Below are 19,790 nucleotides of genomic sequence, written 5' to 3' on the forward strand. Positions count from 1 at the left end.
CATTCTTATATCTTAATTCCTTCTAGCGTTAAAAAAGAAACTATTAAAAACTGTTTTTTCTTTCACCTGATGTAAAGTACTGGTGTATTTTTTTTATTTTAGCTTTAGTTTGTTGGATTAATGCCACCCTTACAATTTTGATTTTTTGTTTTTGTGGCTCTCATGTAATTTATATATATGCATTTTCATGCAGTGAACAGTGAGAAGAATTACAATAATTTTTTTTCAAATACTTTTTATTTATTTATTTTTAAAAAACAAGACATAACAAACACAAAAAACATATACTCCTTCTTTACATCAGCTTCATTTCGGTATTCCTCTATTATTTACATTTTCCCCATCTCGTTTCCTTTAATTATACTTATCTTTTTTGTCCCATTATCCCACATTTCTGTATATATTCCATCAATACCTATCATTATAACAATTCATTTTCTTTCATGCTCTACCCCACCTTTTTTGTGTGTGTGTGTGAGACCACCTCCCCTTTTTCATCATTTACCATTTCTAATTTCTATCCAATTATGCAATTTATTCTATACCATATGATATTCCGTATCTTCCTTTTCTTTTATCTCCTTTGTTAATTTATCCATCTCAGCATAGTCCAGAATTTTCCTTATCACTTCCTCCTCTGATGGTATATTCTCATTTTTCATTACAATAATATTGATGGCCAAGTGTGAGGGAACACAATAATAGTTGGGAAAAATAGACAATAATAATGTATTACTTTATTTGTCCCTCTAAAAAGGTGCCGTTTCTTCAAAATGGGAATTAGGGATATGAGAATGTATGCTGTGAGCTTAAAAGCTCATTTCCATAGTACATGGGGTTATTTCAAAGAAAGAAAATCAGTTTTGAAAGGAGAAATGGGCCATAATCTTTGTTGAGGGGAAAATGTCTTATTGTTTTGTATAATATTAATTTATTGTATAATAAATCAGTATTTCTCAACCAAGGCAATTTTAAGATGTGTGAACTTCAATGCCCAGAATTCCTCACCAGCAAAGTTACTAAGGTTGAAAAACAGTGGTCTAGATGAGATATACATGTTCGCTTAATGGGATTATTGTTTTTTTTCTCATTCCACTAACATAAAGAAAGCAGAGGAAGATATCCAAGTGTGGAAGAAGCAAGAAGCCGCTGCCAAAGAAGAAGGGTCAGTTTCCCCTGGCAAAGAGAAACAGGCAGTACCCAAGGTATGGGTTAAGATTTTCTCATCCTTTCCTCGTGTTCCAAAATCTACAGCATATCCTGCTCCATAAGTGGACTTACTTCCTATACGCCACTGTAGGGTGAGCTGGCTTTACAGACACCTTCAGTTTCATCACGATACATGGGTAACCATAGCAACGGTTTCTCTTCCTTAGCAATCTCCCACCCATAAGGCCAAGCGACAACAGATGGACCTCATAGCTGAACTGAAGAAAAAACAGATGGTGAAAGAGCCTCTCATTTATGAGGAAAAAGATGGTGCCATTGAAGACATCATTTCAGGTGAGAAGGGAAATTGGCAGCTTGATCAAAAAATTCTGAAATCTCTGCAGATCCTCCTTAGAAGCCCAAAGATGAAGTGAGAACTGCTCAGAATCCTATTGACAGGAAAAAGTGATCCTTTGTGACCTACAAATAATTTGTCCTGATTTACTGTTTCTCTTTAGATACCTGTTTGTAGATGGGAAAGCAAATGAGGTATAGCAATATTTTTCATTTCATGGGTGTTATTGAGGTTCTTCCTGCACATCTCTGGGTAGCAAGAAGCTGGCATGTGGTTTTTACTTCTTTGGGTCCCTGCCACATTCTTTGAGAAGGTATCATTATGTAGCACATTTCTAAGGTCCATTGAAGCTTCAAGCTTAACTTTCCTTATTGCAGATGTAAGCTATTATTTTTTTTTACAGTTTTATCCTGCTTTTTTTGGGGGGGCTAATATGCTCAAAGCACTATCAAACATTAAATTATTTAAACCCATTGATAGAAATAGAAAATACAATCCAGGAAATTATGTACAAATAATTTATAGTTTAGATTTAGATATACAACTGGATTGATGAAGGCAAATTTCCCCTTCCAGCACTGAAGAATACTTCAGTGTGCAGGGGATTGAAACTTTGTAGAAGAAAACAAGCTGTAGTACAGTGAAAATGGGAAACTCCTGAAAGTCATAGGAAATTAAAACGTATGAGCAGACCTTTGATCATGGAAGGTACCTTTGCTTCTGGTTCTCCCCTTTCCTTCCCCTTGTGTCTTCCATGATACTCCATGTAGCCTTTTCAGAAACCCAGAAAGTTTTTGGAGAGGGGGGGGGATAATAAGCATCTCTACTTCTGTAACCCTAATTCATGCCCAAATCTGGATCCAAACCAGTCTGTTTAAATCTTCCAGGGGAAATTTTATACAGATTGGTATACATGGACACATGATCTTGAAGCTCTATGGAACTTTAAAAGATGTTTCTGACACTAGCTGTTCATTTACTTCTGACTTTTTGACTTGCTTCCCTTCTACCCTTCTTAAGCCTTATCACTTCTTTTGGAAGTCATGTTTATTTGCTTTTACTAATCTCTGCAAGATATCACACTCAATTTAGATATACCCGTATCTTTCTCTGCCTTGGATTCTCAAAGAATACATCCATCTCACAAACAGGGAATTTGGGGATTAATATTAATAATATCAGCATCTAGCCAATTGTGCTAATTTCAGAAACTGAGGAGCTCAGCCTTAGTTTGTTATTTATTTGGTTTCTATTCTACCTCATTCAGGATGGTATCCCTAATGCTCCTGCCTCCTAGTTTTCTCCACAGCAACAATATGTTAGTATTGGATGGGGAGCACCTGGTAACATGAGGTTGTTGCTAAACTGAGAAACCTGGAAGGAGGAAATAATTGGGTAATCACTTAGATATTATTGCCAAGAAAACTGCACGGACTCAGCCAACAGCTCACTCAAGGGCAACTTGACCTTGAATCTGATATGGGGAGTTGGGAGGTTTGATGGCTCTGGAGAGTCTCTAAGGGAGGGTAAGTAGCCATTCCCTAGATAACTTTTTTCGTAAGTACAGTAATGCAGCTGTACTATCAAGGTATATTTCTTTGAACAATCCATTCTTTCACTTGCCTACTGCTTTTCCTTTCTCTTTTCCTTTCTTTGATTCCTTTCTTTCTTCCCTGAACTGTCCTTTTTTAGCTTTGAAAACTATTCCTTTTACTGCTCGGACGGGGAAACGCTCATCTCGCCTCTTCTGCGATGCCAGCTTCAATGAAGAAAGCCCACTGTAGCTTGTGGCTTTAGGTAACATTGGTCAGCAGCAGAATTTATTTGGGGGAAGGAATATGGCAGTTGGAAATTAGCAGAGCAGATTTAACACTTTCCAACACGGAGAAGGTTCTCTGAATGTATTTGGAGCTCCTATCCTCATTGAGTCTGGCAGAATGGACCACAAAACCCTCTTTTTATCCTCAAATTCCCTTCCGACAGGAAAATTACACTCTATGAGCATCATGACTGGAGATTTAATCTTGTCTCCCCACTATATCCATCTTGCTTATTTGTAGATACATATTTATATATTTTCCAAGTAAAGCGCAAAGAACAAGTACTTTTATGATGCATGCTTATTTTTAATATATACTGGAATTTTAGTGTCTGATGCAAAGATTTAGTTTTCTTGGCAACTGCCAAATTTTAGATACGCTTAACAAAAGTCTATCTCAAGGCTGGAATCCCCAAAATTTTTCCAAACATACTGAATACTGAGAAGCAGGTAAAGTAATTTCTTTCCTCTGTATTAAAATGTTCTGCATTATAAAAAAAATTGATGGGTAGAGAATATGTACCTTCAAAAGTCATAACTGAGTTTTGTTTTCTTTTGTGGCAGGTCTACGCAACCAGCCATACCGGCGGGGGGACACTGGTCGGCACAGTGGCAAAAAAAGAACCACTGGGCAGACTCTCCAGGTGACCTCCGAGATCTCACTGTGACAGATTTGAATGAGAACAAACTAAATAAGCCTTGGTTTGCTGAGTGAAGCAAGAACTCAGACCAAGAGGCCTGGACCAAAGACTTTTCCCACCAAGGAATAAAGGGACTCAGGCCAGGATGACTGTCTTCTCCCCTTCCCCACATACACACTTACTTATAACCTTTGCACATGTAAGTCCTGCCGGCTATGTTGCCCACTGGATCAACAATATTTCTTCATCTAATAAGCAACTATAATCTTGGCCACATTTGACTGACCTACCATGGCAGCAGTTGGCAGGATGGGGAGGCTCAAGTCTCTAATACAGGGACAGCCAATGGTGCTAGAAACCTCCACCACCAAATCAGTAAGAAACATCTTCCACCTCCAAAAATCTTTGTGGCGGCTGCTGCCTCTAAAGAAGAAAGCAATTTGATCCAGATTCTTTCTCCCTGCTTTCTTTTCTATCCAACCAAACTATTCTGGTTTCTTTATCGAGGGCATTCATTCTATTTTATTTTTTCAATTCCTCTTCTATCCTAGAGACAAGGTGGGAGAGGATTGTCTATTTTCTCTCAAGTGTCACAAAAAATTATGTTTGTCTAAGTATCGATGTACTTGTAGGATGATTACTTCCTGGGAAAGTGTAACCTCAGGATCATTTAAGCCATTATAACATAGCAAAACAGGGCTAATTAATTAGTAAATCCAAGCTGTTTCTGAGTGGAGCAAACACCCTGTATACAATAGCATCCTGTTCCAGCATTTTTATAAAAATTTTGCAAAGGGGCTGCATTAATTTCATCACTTTAAAATCAAAACCATATTCAGCATTTCCGCTTTCTGATATAGAATGAGTTGGCTTCAGTGGCTCATAGCCCTTTCTTTCGCAAAATTTCATGATTGGTTCTGGCCACATAGTCCTGTTGCTTCCTTAGAATTATGAATAATATGGCAAGTTCTTAGAATTGTGAAAATAAGAAATGAAGAAAGAACAGGAATCATAGGGGTTTTTTTTGTCCTCTTTATACATTTCCATACAGTCCAGGTCTGCCCCTTACTGTGACCTATCTTTCACATTCAACTACATGTTGACTTGCATGATCACAGTTGCATCCAATGTAATTAGAAACCCATTGAAAACAATGTTGCTCTTCTCCCTCTCTAGCAAATAGTTTCCCATGATAATATATTCTTCTAGAATATTTAATAAATTCAGCATCCTTTTCTAGCACAACAATCAGTCTAGGGAGTTAATCTGATCAGTTGAACAGCATCTCAGGATTTAGCAAAAATTTGGCACTTTCAAAAACTACTCATTCTGAGTGTTGGTGACAATCACACTGGTTATGGGAATTGCTGTTCTTTTCCTTGCCACATGGTGTCATTCTTCTGTGGGCTGAAGCATTTTTTCTTCCTGGTTGCTGGCAGTATATATTACATATTATATATAACACATTATCTCCCCACCTCCAGTCTTCAGATGTATACTCTTATGAGCTTTACTACAAGAGACAACAAAATATAGAGTGGAGGTGACAGTAATTAGATAACTCAGGAGATGTTTAATAAAGATTTAATCCATCATTGCAATGCATAGTTCTAATTCTATACTGAGATATTCAACTGTTAGTTCATCTGAAAGATACCACATCCTAATCCAAATGCATGTTTCCCCACTTGCTGGAAGCCTGGGGAACAGGGTTAACTCATGAAAAATGGTTTTTTTCCTCCCCCCCCCTTTTTTTTTGGTAGTTCCACTGCATAGGCGACAATACATCTTACTCCCTCTCCCAAATCAAGCCAGATTTTTATGGATCCTAGCTTTCCCTTCATTTGCTAAAGGAGAACTAATTATATCTCCTAAAATTACATATTGAGGGGAAGAGCAACATGTTCATGCCCCTCTTTTTTGGGTGGGTGGGTGTGCAGGAGGCATGGGTTACAGTACCATCATTTTGTATAATCTGACTCCATCTGGAGCACTTTATGCCTGCAGGGACACTTATGCAAAGTTGCACTTTTGCTTTCCCTCTCAAACTCCAGCATGCAAGCTTCACAGCAATAACTACCTATTTCAGGAGAGATTAGATATGCATGGACAAATTTGTTCAGTCTCAACTTGGATGAAACAAAATCCTCAACCGCCTTTAGCAATACTATGGCCAGGTCCCTACTGTCCATCCCAAACTTGCTGTAGACTAGATATGCTTAGAAGCCCAGTTTTAGGCTACCATTTCTTTCCCCATAATTTAAGAAAAACTAAACTTATTGCAGCAAATGCTCAGAATAGCACAATTCTTTATGCCATGGGAGCAAGGTGTGGGGAGGGAGGGTTAGTAAACAACTGAATGTGGAACTTAATTGTTTTCTTAAAATGCCTTGAATCCTGTAGATGAGCCACAATGCTCTACATGACTTGTTACTTTGTATACATTATTTTTATATATGGTGTGTAAATTGCATTTAATCCAAAGCAAGTTAACAAATGAGAGAATATAATACATGTATTGTAACAATGAAAACTATGTTCTTGGTGTTTGGGAAGTACATTGGGCTCAGATTCTAAAGACAGGAAACATCAGAATTGCACTTGCAAAAAATCTGTCAAAGAGGAACTAATACAATTTGCAATAATATCAAGGTGTCCACAGATACCACTTATGATCATAAACTCGTGGCAGCTCAGAACTCTGTTCAAGATGTATGATAAGCAAAAGTGCTTAGAGACTACACAACTTGGTACACTTAAAACTTACTTGCTCTACAAATCATCTTTCCACCTGGTTTTTAAATAATGACTCTTCATAGTCTTCTCAAGCTTCATACCCTCCAGATGATATGGTTGAGGAAAACTACCCAAGTGAACAGTATAACAAGTACCTATTTTACCACTAACAGCAAAAATTGCCACCTCATTCACTGTCACTTAGAATTCACAGGCTGTTTCTCCTCCTGCCACCCCAAGAGAATAAAACCATCAGTTTAGGTGGCATGTAAAAGGTGTTGCAACTTAGTTCAAATGCAGGTGGCTATATCCATGAGCTTTTTCTCAGCAGATGTAGTTTGCCTTTCGGAATGTGTTTTCAACTTCCCAATTCAGCCAAGGAAGTAGAAGCATTTTTGTACTGCAAGCATATCTGATAGTTGTTAATCCATGATAGATTCAGAACAATTTCCCCCTGAGTACTACGTCACATCAATAAATTGATTTGATTTTCAGTAATCAAATGTTTGAGAGACAAACCTTTGCTGTGATATTACAGTTTTACTTACTATATATAACTAATAGACTCTAGTCTCAGATTCCTCTACTATTATGATTAAAATCTGTACAGTACTCTAAATTTTAAGATTGGGTTTCTACCACACTTAAGCCAAAATGTTTTGAATGCACATGAACATCCCACCATTTTATTTGATTTATAAAGCCATGTTTGTTCAAGACTTAAGGTGACTTTCATGGGATCTCCATTTTATCCCAACAGCCACCTTGGGTTGGATTGACAACAAATGGCTGACCTAAAGATATGACTTAAGTATCCATAGCAAGTATTCAAGTGTCCATGGATGAACTTGAAACTTTATTTAAGATCAGTCATTCACACAATAGTTTAAAGCCCTTCCTGTTATTGCATTGGAGAATTTGAATCAAAGATTGAAACCTACCATATTATCTAGATCCAAAATGGTGACTATTTTGGTTTTACAAAATTCAGTATTGCACTTTATGACAAGGCCAAGTTACTAAGCTTCAATGATAATTGAAGGATCCAGACAACACAATAGACCTTGAATTGGGTAAAATGCACTGTGCAAGGGAATTAAGAAATGGTAGTACTTTGACTTGAGATTTTCAGTTGCACATGGGTCAAGATAAGTCTTTCTAGTGTTGTGTTGGCAAAAGAAAGGCTTACTTCTCAATTCACAAAGCCAAATTTTGCAGCAGCCCTTCTGATAATGGCTCTTCCCCAGCTTTCCCCATAATTGGCAATTAATTTAAAATTTTATTCTTAAATTTTTATTCCCAAATTTCAAATCAATTTTAAGATGTATGGATTACAATTTAAGATGTGGAAAATGAAATCTTTCTTCAAAAGGCAAACACTTATCAATGTTGGGCAATAATTTTTTTTATGAAGCAATCGCTACTATAAAGCAGGGGTTTCCAACCTTGGCAACTTTAAGACTTGTGGACTTCAACTCCCAGAGGAATTCTGGGAGCTGAAATCCACAAGTCTTAAAGTTGCCAAGGTTGGAGTCCCCTGCTATAGACAGCAGACAGTCCCTGACACCAGCATGAGCTAGTTTATGGTCTTCCCACAGAAATCACTGTGGGAGACAGTATGCTGGCTTTGGTATGTGATGGGACTGTCACATCTGCACCAAAATCACAAAGTTGTATACATCTGTGCAAATTCGTAAACTGTACTTGGTCATTACTAAGTAACCACAACATTTTTAGATATTCACCCACCCTTAGCCAAAGTTCTGAAGAAAAGAGACACAGTAGAAAAACATCTAGCCAAATAAATAGACCACTGAAATATGAGCTAAAGGCACTGTGATTTATTCTTGATTGAAAAAGGTACATTTAGGCTTCATTCGGGTTTACAACTTCATTGACAGTTAAAAATAACATCACTCCTTCTTAATCTTCACAGAATCACAGACAATGTATATTGTGCTTGTATAACATGATTATCCACAATTAATCAAATTTACTTTTCTGGATTGAAATAGCACACTGAACCCTAAACTAACACAGCGCAGTTCTTTTCAGAACACACCAGACTAAATATAGCTGGCAAGTTTGTGGTTCAGTGCATCACATGAACATAATCAGTGAGTTTCATTTAAAATCTATCTATGTTCTTACTTTTCCCTCTCCCCCCCTCCATTAAAATATATATTTTAAGTTGAAAACAACAAAATGAACACTTTTAATTGAAGTTTGGACACAGTTTGGCAGGATCTTTAGGCCACTCTGGTTACTACTCTGATTTTGGCAAAAGCAACTCCAGTCTAAAGAGCTGTACCAAATAATTCTTTCATTCTATTCATTTTAAAATACCAATTTTGTGGTATTTCTGAAGCTGGACTGGAGGGGAAAGTATCTAAGATAAAAGGCTGTAAGGCTGAGGCTTTCTAGCATTCCATCTCTTGGCTTTTTCAAAACCAATAGAATTTTAACATTAAAAACATAGACAAACTTCTAAGCTCATTTTTGCAAGCCAATTGGTTATTTAACAGTTTAAACACTGGAAGCAAGGAAGTTAATAAATTCTCCGAATAGAAAGTTCATATAGAAAACTAATATTTTAGCCTAAATTCTCTAGTTTAAAAAAATGGCTCGGTTCATATAGTGCCCCTAAACACTATGACCAAATGATTTTCATCATTTGTTCAATATGCCATTGTGGCTTGACTTGATGCTACACAGAGTTGATTTATATATCACAGTAAAAAAGAACTGCAGAGACATAATATGATCTATGAGCTCACTATCATTACATCATCGCAATGTAAATCTGACAAAATAACTTTTTTATACCAAAAAACAAAACAATAGAGAAAGTATGCATGAAGAAGAAAAAATAGTTCAATTTTCTGTACATTAATCTAGATCCCTATTTCTTGATTTAGGGTCTGCTACTTCATTTGCAGAAATCAATATGCTGCAAGTACCATGTTTTCCTGAAAATAAGACCCTGTCTTGTATTTTTTTGAACCCTGAAATAAGCGCTTGGCCTTATTGCCATGTGCTCAAAAGCCCAATTGGGCTTATTATCAGGGCATATCTTATTTTGGGGGAAACAGGGTAGATTAATGTTTTAAGAATTGGAGAGGAAAGACTCCTGGATTACAGCTGCAGATACCTAAGATATCACGATAAACTTTCAGATTTTTCTAAATGTAACAGTAGTTTATTCCCGCTGCATATAGATACTTCATATTGCTACATTTTTTTTCTTTTGATTGGATCATGTCAGCCATTGTTGCAAATTAAGAAAAGTGCTTGAAAGAGTCAAGATTCCCATAGATGATATTTTTAGGAACACTTAGAGAAATTTATTGGTAACTAGGAGCTGCTTCCTTTCCACAAACAGAATGGATAAGCTCTCCAAGCTGTACAATCTATAGCGGGCAATTTGTATTTTTTTAAAAAAATGTTATCTACAGTTAGAAATAGATTGACAGCTGTGACTGGCTCTGCAGCCAGTTTCTTCTCTATAATTTTTTAAAATCATTCCTTGAGTTCCAACTTGAAACTACCTGACAGCGAAAAATAGAATTTACTTATCTATCCAGATATAGATAAGGGTGAGCGAGGGGCAGATCCGCCATGGTTTCCTTTTCAAGATCCTTTTGGAGCCGCGCCTAGAGGCTTTGGGGTGAGCCTGTAGAAAATCACTCTCTGATGGGAAAACACCATTCACTTCTCAAGAAAAATGAAGCAGCCAGTCATTCTCCAGAGATGCTGGAGAAAATCAATTCAACGTCCACAGTAAAACTGGAAACTCCTGTTTTGAGAAAACTACACCGCTCAGCATGTCCTCCTGCTAGCTCAGCCATCAAAGGAGCTTAGAGAACTCAACCAAGCCCTTGCTCTCAAGGAGACCCTAGCTCAGAACCTGGCTCAGACTGATCATCAGTCACAAAAAATGCCTTTCAGCTCCAACATTATTGCCAAGACAAATACCGCATTTTCCAGAGTGTAAGACGCACTCCCCACCCCAAAAGAGGTTGAAAATTTGGGTGCGTCTTATACTCTGAATGTAGTTTTTTGAAGCTTTTTTTCAGCCCTAATGAGGCAGTAGTGAGTGAAGCAATCTTCTGTGTGGATTCTCAGCTGTGTTTTAGAAGCTTTTTTTCAGCCCTAACAAGGTGCTAGCGAGTGAAGGGATCTCCACACTTTTCATGCTTTTCTCATTGCTGCTCCCTTTCAGCTGTGCTTCAGAAGCTGTTTTTTATCCCCAAGCAAGGGATAAAACCAGCAAACTAATGTGCTGAAGCTGACCAGACTAAGGACACTAGCCAGATGAGTATCTGGTAGGCAGATATTTCCCCCCCCATTTTCCTCCCCAAAAATGAAGCTGCGTCTTATACTTTGAAAAATATGGTATATTGTCGAGAAACCTACCCAGGTGACCTTAATAGAATACTTTATTTGAGCCTCCTGCAGTCAAATCGAAAAGAAAGTCAGATTTGATGTGAGGATTCCATGGCGTTTCTCCGAATCAGTCTGTTCAGGCTGGATAAAAGCAACCGGGAGAAAGACATTTTGAAAGACATGGCATTTCTCCAAATCAGCTGATTCAGCTTCAATAAAAGCAACCAGGTTCCTGAAGGAACAATGGAGCCGGATGCCTTGGAAGTTCCCCAGAATAGCGCGTCAACTCTTTCCTGCTGCTTGCTCCCACAATGCTGCTGCCCACAATGAAGTAATATCAAGTAAATTTGTTTTACTAATTCTTATTCTTTATAATGAAGTGTTGCACTTTTTTTGAAAAAACTCTTTCTTTCAAATGAACTCTACCAGCTACTGAGAGAATACACTACAAAATGATTTTACAGATTGCAGTCCCAAACAGTACTTATAAATTTAAGTTTTCAACAGCAAAATTGGAGGCTGCTTGCCCTTTTCATCAGCCATCATGGTCCTGAGGAGATATTTTAACCCTAGTGTCTCCCAATACTTGTGGCAATTTTGTAAACCACGAAACTCCATAAGTTCACTAGGTTACTGAATTGCAAGAGCAATTATTCCAATTCTGAATATTTAATTTTGCGCAGAATTAAATAGGGACCTCAACATGAACTTCAGACAACTGAAATTACATACAATCATAAACACTCAGTGGCCTATTTCAGCTTTCTGTTGTACCAACTGGGAAGATATTGCCTCTTAGAGCACAACTACAATCAAATTAGCAGAACATCCAGGCAAGATTTTAAATGCAGCAGTACAACTTCTAATAGGCCAGACTACAAAAGCCTCTTAACAATTAAGAAACAACCAATTATTAAGGCACATCTTCAAGCTTCTAAAAAATAATCTACTTGTTTAGAATTACAGTAGATTTAGAAGCCAGTGAAAGTAGCAATAGACGAATTTTATTATCCAATAATGAAGTCAAGTCAGAAATGAAGATGTTTAACCCTGATGTGAAATGGCTCCTAGGTGGCTCAATGGCTAAGATGTTGAGCTTGTCAATTTTCATTTCATTTCATTTATTAAATTTCTATACTGCCCTGCTCCCGAAGGACTCAGGGCGGTTTACAGCCAATAAAACATAATTTATAAACAGACTTAAAATACAGTATAAAAATCTAATTCTATTACGCCAATATCAATTAAAAATTATGCTAAAACAATAATAAAACCCCATTTAAAACGATAATAACTTAGGCCAACCCTGCACGGTGGAATAAAAAAGTCTTGAGCTCGCGACGGAAGGTCCGGAGGTCGGGGAGTAATCGTAACCCTGGAGGAAGCTCATTCCAGAGGGTGGGTGCCCCCACAGAGAAGGCTCTCCCCCTGGGGGTCGCCAGCCAGCATTGTTTGGCTCACGGCACCCTGAGAAGACCCTCTCTGTGGGAGTGCACAGGTCTGTGGGAGACTATCGGTGGCAGCAGGCGGTCCCGTAAATAACCCGGTCCCGTGCCATGGAGCGCTCTAAAGGTGATTACCAACACCTTGAATTGCACCCGGAAGACCACCGGTAACCAGTGCAGCCTGCGCAGGAGAGGTGTTATATGGGAGCCACGAGCAGCTCCCTCTATCACCCACGCAGACACATTCTGGACCAGTTGGAGCCTCCGGGTGCCCTTCAAGGAGAGCCCCATGTAGAGAGTGTTACAGAGTGTCCAGGCGGGAAGTGACGAGGGCATGAATGACCGTGCACAAGGAATCCTGGTCTATGAAGGGGCGCAACTGGCGTATCAGGCGTACCTGATAAAAAGCTCCCCTGGCGACGGCCATCATATGGTCTTCTAACGACAGCCGAGCATCCAGGAGAACGCCCAAGTTGCAGACCCTCTCCACAGGGGCCAATGACTCGGCTCCAACAGTCAGTGATGGAACCATCTGACTGTACTGGGACGCCGGCATCCACAGCCACTCGGTCTTGGAGGGATTGAGTCGGAGCCCCTTTCTCCCCATCCAAACTCGCACAGCCTCCAAACTCCAAACAATCAGAAATATTGGTAGTCGAATCCCTAGTATAGGTCTCCTGCATGAGCAGGGGATTGGACTAGATGACCTTCCAGGTCCCTTCCAACTCTGTTAGTGTTACTGTTACTATTATAGAGTTTAGAGTTGCTATACGGCTGAATTTTTGAAAGTTACACATTCACTCCAACTGCCTAGGAATTACATTTGAAAAGATGGTTTGAAAAGATGCTGCCCTCCAGAATGGCTGGTTGCTTGGTAAAGAAGTATGCATATTTGGAAGAGGAAGTAGAAAATCATGAAAATTTAATTGAAATTTAGGTAACTAAATTCAGGCTGGTCCCCTGCTCTCAAACACAAATGTTATTTTCTTTGAGAAAGAGGGATAACAATCAGACATGTTTTTAAATCCCCCACCCCCCAATTTATAAACCAAAGATAAATCAATTGGATTTATCTTTTCTATAGAATTTCAAAGTTCAACAATAAACAATTGTGAGTGAACATACTCCAGATATCACTTAGAACATTCCAGATGAGGTTTTGTGAATGAGAGATCTTTGCACCTATCAAGAGAAAAGGATGACTATATACCATCTATTTTATTCCTCTTATACCCTAGTCCAATGATATTTATTAACATGACCAGAGTTCTTCACACAAAACCTACCAAAGCGAATAAAATCAATCTGGTCAACTAAAAACAAGACTATAAGGACTTGCTTAAACTATCTCAAGTTTAGATGTTTGCTTCAAACTGTCCTTGGCATAGATATGAAACTAATAAGCATTTAGACTGGAGTAAGCCTTGGTTCATTCAAGGGGGCTTACTTCTATATCATAAACAGTAATAGATTGATGTGATTCTTTCTGATTTAGGATTATTAAAAAAATAAAAATTAATGCTCTCTTGAAAAGTGTGATTTGTTTAATCTTAAAAAACGATTTGCATTCAGACTGGTAGTTTTCCTGATAAGCATGCAATTTTAACTCTGTAAAACAGGTGTGTACCAGCTATCCAGGGCTGCATGCGGCCCATGGACTGTGAGTTGAACATGCTTGCTGTAAATTGTACAGGAAGTAAATGAGATAACACATAGTAAAAGAGTTTCTTTGTGAGTGATGAAGCTACTGCTTCTGCAGATATGTTGGTTATGCACTCATTACACACTGGCTATCTGGAGGTCATACATTCCTCCAAGGAATTCAAAAGCCATATTCAGTGCGCAGACTGAAAAAAGGCAGGTTAAAAGATGATTCTCCCCCCCAAAAAGGCACTATTGGGATAGTCCTTGATAGTGGGATTAAGGAAGGATGTTTCCAAGCTCCTGAGGTCGATTTTGTTAAATTCTGCATAGAAGTTCATCCCACAACACCTTCCATAGGCACTGGATGTGGCAAAGAAGCAGAGAAGGAACCTATAATCTCCTTTGGCAGGCAGCTGTCACCAACAAATTCCTGCATTGATTTTTTTGCAGAGTCACATTTGCTTCGATATAAGATGTGAGGAGGAAAAAGACCTTACAGCTGCTTCTCTAACTGACCATGTTTGACCCTCCATTTCCAGCCAGAACTGCAATCAGGAGCCAAAGTGCACTGAAGTTCAATGCCTGAATCAGGGACTGCCATATCACAATGAACAGGATCGCCTTCTTTTGTGAAGAAGCTGAATGCAGGGGCTGGTATCTTAGAAAACAAAACAAAATAAAAAGCAGGTAAACGAAACCCACTCTACTATAGGTATATATTACTGGCAATCCTAATAATTGCCTGTATAAATCTGCCAAATCACCCTGTGAACCCACCAGATCCTTGTTTTGTTACCTATGGAACACATCTGGACTATTACAAATCTTGGCCTGGAATGGGTTTAAGGATGAAATAAACCATATACTATGTTTAAATATTGTAGTAAATAGTAAAATAGTAAAAATATGAATAAATTGGCATTTTAAATTTTTCAGAGGCATCTTGCCCCTCCCCAAACTAGAATAATTTCCCCAATTGGGACAGGGCTATGGCATCCCAAAAGATTGTTCTGGAAGCTGTAGTCCCACCCACTTCAACAATATCTAAGAGATAAAAAATATTACTGTGCACCCTCTGCCATGGAAAGTTGCTCGGCTTGCAAAATTTAGATTTCCTTTACCAAAAGCTGTTTTAATACATAGCCAAAAAAAAAAAAAAAGACCAGCTCTTCAGTGCAACACCTACCTGGCTGCTGATTCCAGTCGCAACATCTCCCACCTTAGTTCCACGGAATTCTCTGATGTGGAGGCTTTCCCCACTAAGCAAGCAGATCTCAATTTTCACCCCTGGGACAAAATAAAAAAGAGAGAGAAAAGAACTTTTTGTTCCGATTTTATTGCAAAGAACCTTATTCTGTAGAGATTAATAGCTCTCAATTTTCCTTCTACCCATCCTTGGACTAAACTTCCTTCATCAAACATAAGATGCTCCTCAACCCAGAGAATACTAGTGCAAAAAGAGATAATGAGGCCAGTATTTCCAACACCGGTGGCTTTAAGATATGTGGATTTCAAATTACAGCATGAGGGCTGGGAAATCCTGGAACTTGAACTCCAAAAATGTTTAAAATTTGTAAGACTGAGAAATATGGATTTAGACTATGGTTCTCCAACCTTTTGGCTTCTCTGAGCTGTACTTAGTGAAGATGAATTTTAGGCCACACATAAAATATATAATATAGTTAATGTATATAAATAACAAACTTCCTTAATTTTTTATTATCTTATGGGGCTTCATTACTAGCTGTCCAGGGCTTCATGCAGATCATGAATTGGGCACACCTGATTCAGATCACCTGGTTCAAACCCTGGTTAGTGTAAGAATCCAAATGAAAGCATCAGGATCTAAAGGAGTTCAAAATTATTAGGCATGTTGAATATTTTGACCATATCATCATTTTTATGCATTTTTTCCACCTCCAAGCTGTATAAACTAGAATGCTTAGTGGATATAAGCATATTAGGTGATGTGTTTTTGTGTAATGAGGGAGGGTGTGGCCTAAGGACATCAATACCCTATATCAAAGTGTGCATAATTATTAAGCAGCTTCTTTTCCTTAGGCAAAATGGGCCAAAAAAGAGAGATTTAATTGACTGTTAAAAGTCAAAAATTGTAAAAACTCTTACAGAGAGATGCAGCACTCTTGAAATTGCTAAGATATTGGGGTGTGATCACAGAACTATCAAACATTTTGTTGCAAATAGTCAACAGGGTCGCAAGAAACGTGTTGAGAAAAAAAGTGCACATTAACTGCCAAAGATTTGAGAAGAATCAAATGTGAAGCTACCAGGAATCCATTATCCGCCAGTGCTGTCATATTCCAAAGCTGCAACCTACCTTGAGTGCCCATAAGTACAAGGTATTCAATGTTCAGGGACATGACCATGGTAAGGAAGGCTGAAACCCAACCACTACTGAACAAAACACATAAATTGAAATGGCAAGACTGGGCCAAGACAGATTTTTCAAAGGTTTTATAGACTGATGAGTGACTTGACAGATGGATGGGCCCATGACTGGATCAGTGACGGGCACGGAGCTCCATAGATTCAGATGCCAGCAAGGTGGAGGTGAAGTATCGATATGGGCTGGTATTATGAAAGATGAGCTGGTTGGACCTTTTCGGGTTGAAGATGGACTCAAAATCAACTCCCAAACCTACTGCCAGTTTTTAGAAGACACTTTCTTAAAGCAGTGATACAGGAAAAAGTCTGCATCTTTCAAGAAGACCATGATTTTTATGCAGGACAATGTTCCATTGCATGCATCAAAGTACTCCACTGCATGGCTGGCCAGTAAAGGCCTTAAAGATGAAAGAAAAATGACATGCTCCCCCTTCCTCACCTGACCTATTGAGAACTTGTGGGCCCTTCTTAAACGGGAGATATATGATAAAGGAAAACAGTACACCTCTCTGAACAGTGTCTGGGAGACTGTGGTTGCTGCTGCCCAAGAAGTTGATCGTCAACGGATCAAGAAACTGACAGACTCCATGAATGGAAGGCTTATGATTGTTACTATAATGGTCACTGATTTTTTTGCGAACTGTCAGAAATGTTTATTTGTACATTTTGGGTTGTTTATTATTTTCACTTTAAGAGATGCAAATAAACAAGTGAGATGGACAAATTTTAATTTTTCATTTAGTTGCATAATAATTCTGCACACTAATAGTTGCCCAATAATTGTGCACACATAGATATTCTCCTAAGAAAGCCAAAACCTCACTTTTACTTTCTTAAATGTTCAGGTTTGACGTTTATTAACATTTTGGATTGATGGAGAGCACTGTAGTTATTCAATAATGAAATTAATCCTCCAAAATACAGTTTGCCTAATAACGGTACACAGAGTGTAATCTAACATACACTTAACCAGATTAATCTTTGAAAGCTCATGGCACGCTTTGTCTTTCAAACAACAAAAGTCTTCACCATTTAAATTTATCAAATAAACATTTTTCAGAAATGTAGGTTAGATTGTTACTAGAAAAATTTAGTAAATAATGGGAAAGAATAATTACCTTCCAGGCTGCTATCCTGTTGTTCTAGCTCATAAATCCATAATTAAAGTAGTAACTAATCTTTTTAAAAAAGATTTTAAAAATCATATTTGACAAACACCATAAAAATAATTTGTGGCTATCACCCTATAACCATGTCTTACCGTTAACATAAGTGGGCATATCTGTATTCCTGCTACGATTCAGCCAGCTGTTCCAGCTGGTGCTCTGGCCATCTGCTTGGCTGTTCCAGGAATGTACACCTGAACTCATGGTGTCCTTCAGACTGTGGGATATTTTCAATGAACCCTAAAGAATCAAAAAGGAGGAGCAACTGCATTTTTTGGGGGGCTTGGCCGCCAGATGTATCTTTTTGTTACATTCTTATTTGCATTCCTTTTTTCAATATGTATTCCCCCCTTCCTTGCCATAACTCCAAACACACACACAAACTTCACAAAAGATGCTAGAGAATGAAATCTGTACATGGGCTTAAATTTGACACCTAGTATATGGAGAAAAAAAGTAAATGTGAATACTTTCAAGCATGAGAACTAAGGAATGTATTTTGCATGCTAATGTTGCTGAAGAAAAACTATATGTGAGAGACACACAAGCAGAGAGAAGGCAACAATTATATTTCAGTATGTGTGTGTGTTTTGGAATGGTTATGGCTAATGGAACGTCTAACCAACTGTTCATGAAGTTGATCATTTGTCCAAGTGCCATGCCTCAGTACTGAAATGGGAAAGATGCATCAGCCAACATTTTCGCATAGGGAGAGGAGAAGGGGGACATACAGAGAAGAATAGCTCAGCTTGTTTGTAAGATTCTGGGGTAACAGCTCAATGATTCAGGGATGATGTGATATGAAAGAAAAATGTGAACATTCCCTAGGAATATCTATCGCGTTTTATTATAGGATACTATTTATTATATTTAATTATATTTAGATCCCACTGATTATGGCAGATCTTTACATTTTGGCTGAGAGTGAGTAACTGGCCAAAATCAATCCAGTTGATTCCACAGCTGAGTGAGGGTTTGAACCCAATCTCCCTTTTCCAGTCCAACAACATAAAACTACTCTGTAATGATGCAATTAAATTGTAGTGAACAGAGCTTGTAGTTTTCCAGAAAAGCACAAAGTCCTGAGAATGATCTAAAGTGAATGGGAAAGAGACTGGAAACAAATGCTGAAGTTCATGATTATTCATTCAATCATTTGAAGTTACAACACTACTGAAAAAAATGGATTTATGACTGTTCCCTGAAGTTATGGCCACTGCAGTATCCCATGGTCACGTGATCAGAATTTGGATTCTTGGCAGCTTGCCCACACTTACAACCTTCGACTTCCCCCTCCTGCTTATCACTTGCCCGTCTATCCTTTTGGCCACCTTGCACAGCACTTGGCAGAAGCATCAAAGCAGGGGCTGAAGTAGAGGCTCAGGGCCTTCAGCTAGCCAGCTACTATTTTATCCTCTAGCCCTTTATTGCAATCACAGGGATGCAGCTGCCCCTGAGGAATGCTCCCTCAAGCCACAAATCTTAGCTAGCTACCCCAAGACCACAGCACAAAGCGCTAATAGCTTTCACTGACCTCCACCCTCCAGGGCCTGTTGTACCCAGCCAACCTTTGCCATCTTCCTCCCGCTATTCACAAAGCATGCCCTGCCTAGCCCTTTACAAAGCAGCTGCTGGCTGCCCCGAGCCTTCTTCCCAAGGTCACTTGTAACATTCTCCAAATTATGTTCCCAGCGCTTGTAATACTTCAAAAAGCCTTTGGAAATTTTCTGAGGTCTTCCAAAGCATTGTAAGAGCTGGGTGTTTGCCATTTTGCAAATAGGTTGCTCGTTCTCAAAGATCTGGTGAAGACCTTAGAAAACGGTTTCGGAATGCTTTCTGAAGCATTGAGAGAACAGGACGCACTATTTGGAGAGTGGAACACACTATCTGGAGAATGGACCAAGCAACCTTGGGCAGCTAGGCTGAAGTATACTACGCCATACTGCTGAGCTACGGCTTTCCACCTTGCTGCTGGGGATTCTGAGACAGATGCTTTGTGCTGTGCTGCCACTGAGCAGATTCTTACAGCCCAGATGCACAGCA

The 19,790-nt window shown here is 38.7% G+C and overlaps 2 protein-coding genes across 7 annotated transcripts in view; one reads left to right on the forward strand and one right to left on the reverse strand.

The window, feature by feature from the left end:
* The window catches only part of FMNL1 (formin like 1), a 101,941-nt gene extending 93,953 nt beyond the window's left edge, over window positions 1-7,988 (forward strand). The window contains exons 24-26 of one of the 3 annotated variants that reach the window (XM_058183028.1): window positions 1,107-1,205; window positions 1,377-1,503; window positions 3,888-7,988. In XM_058183028.1, coding sequence (XP_058039011.1) covers window positions 1,107-1,205; window positions 1,377-1,503; window positions 3,888-3,991 — 330 coding nt within the window. In that variant the 3' untranslated portion in view covers window positions 3,992-7,988. The remainder of the gene's footprint in view (window positions 1-1,106; window positions 1,206-1,376; window positions 1,504-3,887) is intronic. The other 2 variants (XM_058183029.1, XM_058183031.1) reach the window with 2 other exon arrangements.
* A 538-nt stretch (window positions 7,989-8,526) lies between these two features.
* The window catches only part of MAP3K14 (mitogen-activated protein kinase kinase kinase 14), a 58,164-nt gene continuing 46,900 nt past the window's right edge, over window positions 8,527-19,790 (reverse strand). For all 4 annotated transcript variants that reach the window (XM_058182222.1, XM_058182219.1, XM_058182220.1 and 1 more), the window contains 3 exons: window positions 17,843-17,987; window positions 15,362-15,462; window positions 8,527-14,833 (listed from right to left, as the gene is read on the reverse strand). In XM_058182222.1, the coding sequence (XP_058038205.1) occupies window positions 14,669-14,833; window positions 15,362-15,462; window positions 17,843-17,987 (411 nt within the window). In that variant the 3' untranslated portion in view covers window positions 8,527-14,668. The remainder of the gene's footprint in view (window positions 14,834-15,361; window positions 15,463-17,842; window positions 17,988-19,790) is intronic.

This window comes from Ahaetulla prasina, chromosome 4 (assembly GCF_028640845.1).
Source record: "Ahaetulla prasina isolate Xishuangbanna chromosome 4, ASM2864084v1, whole genome shotgun sequence".
Classification (NCBI taxonomy): Eukaryota; Metazoa; Chordata; class Lepidosauria; order Squamata; family Colubridae; genus Ahaetulla; species Ahaetulla prasina.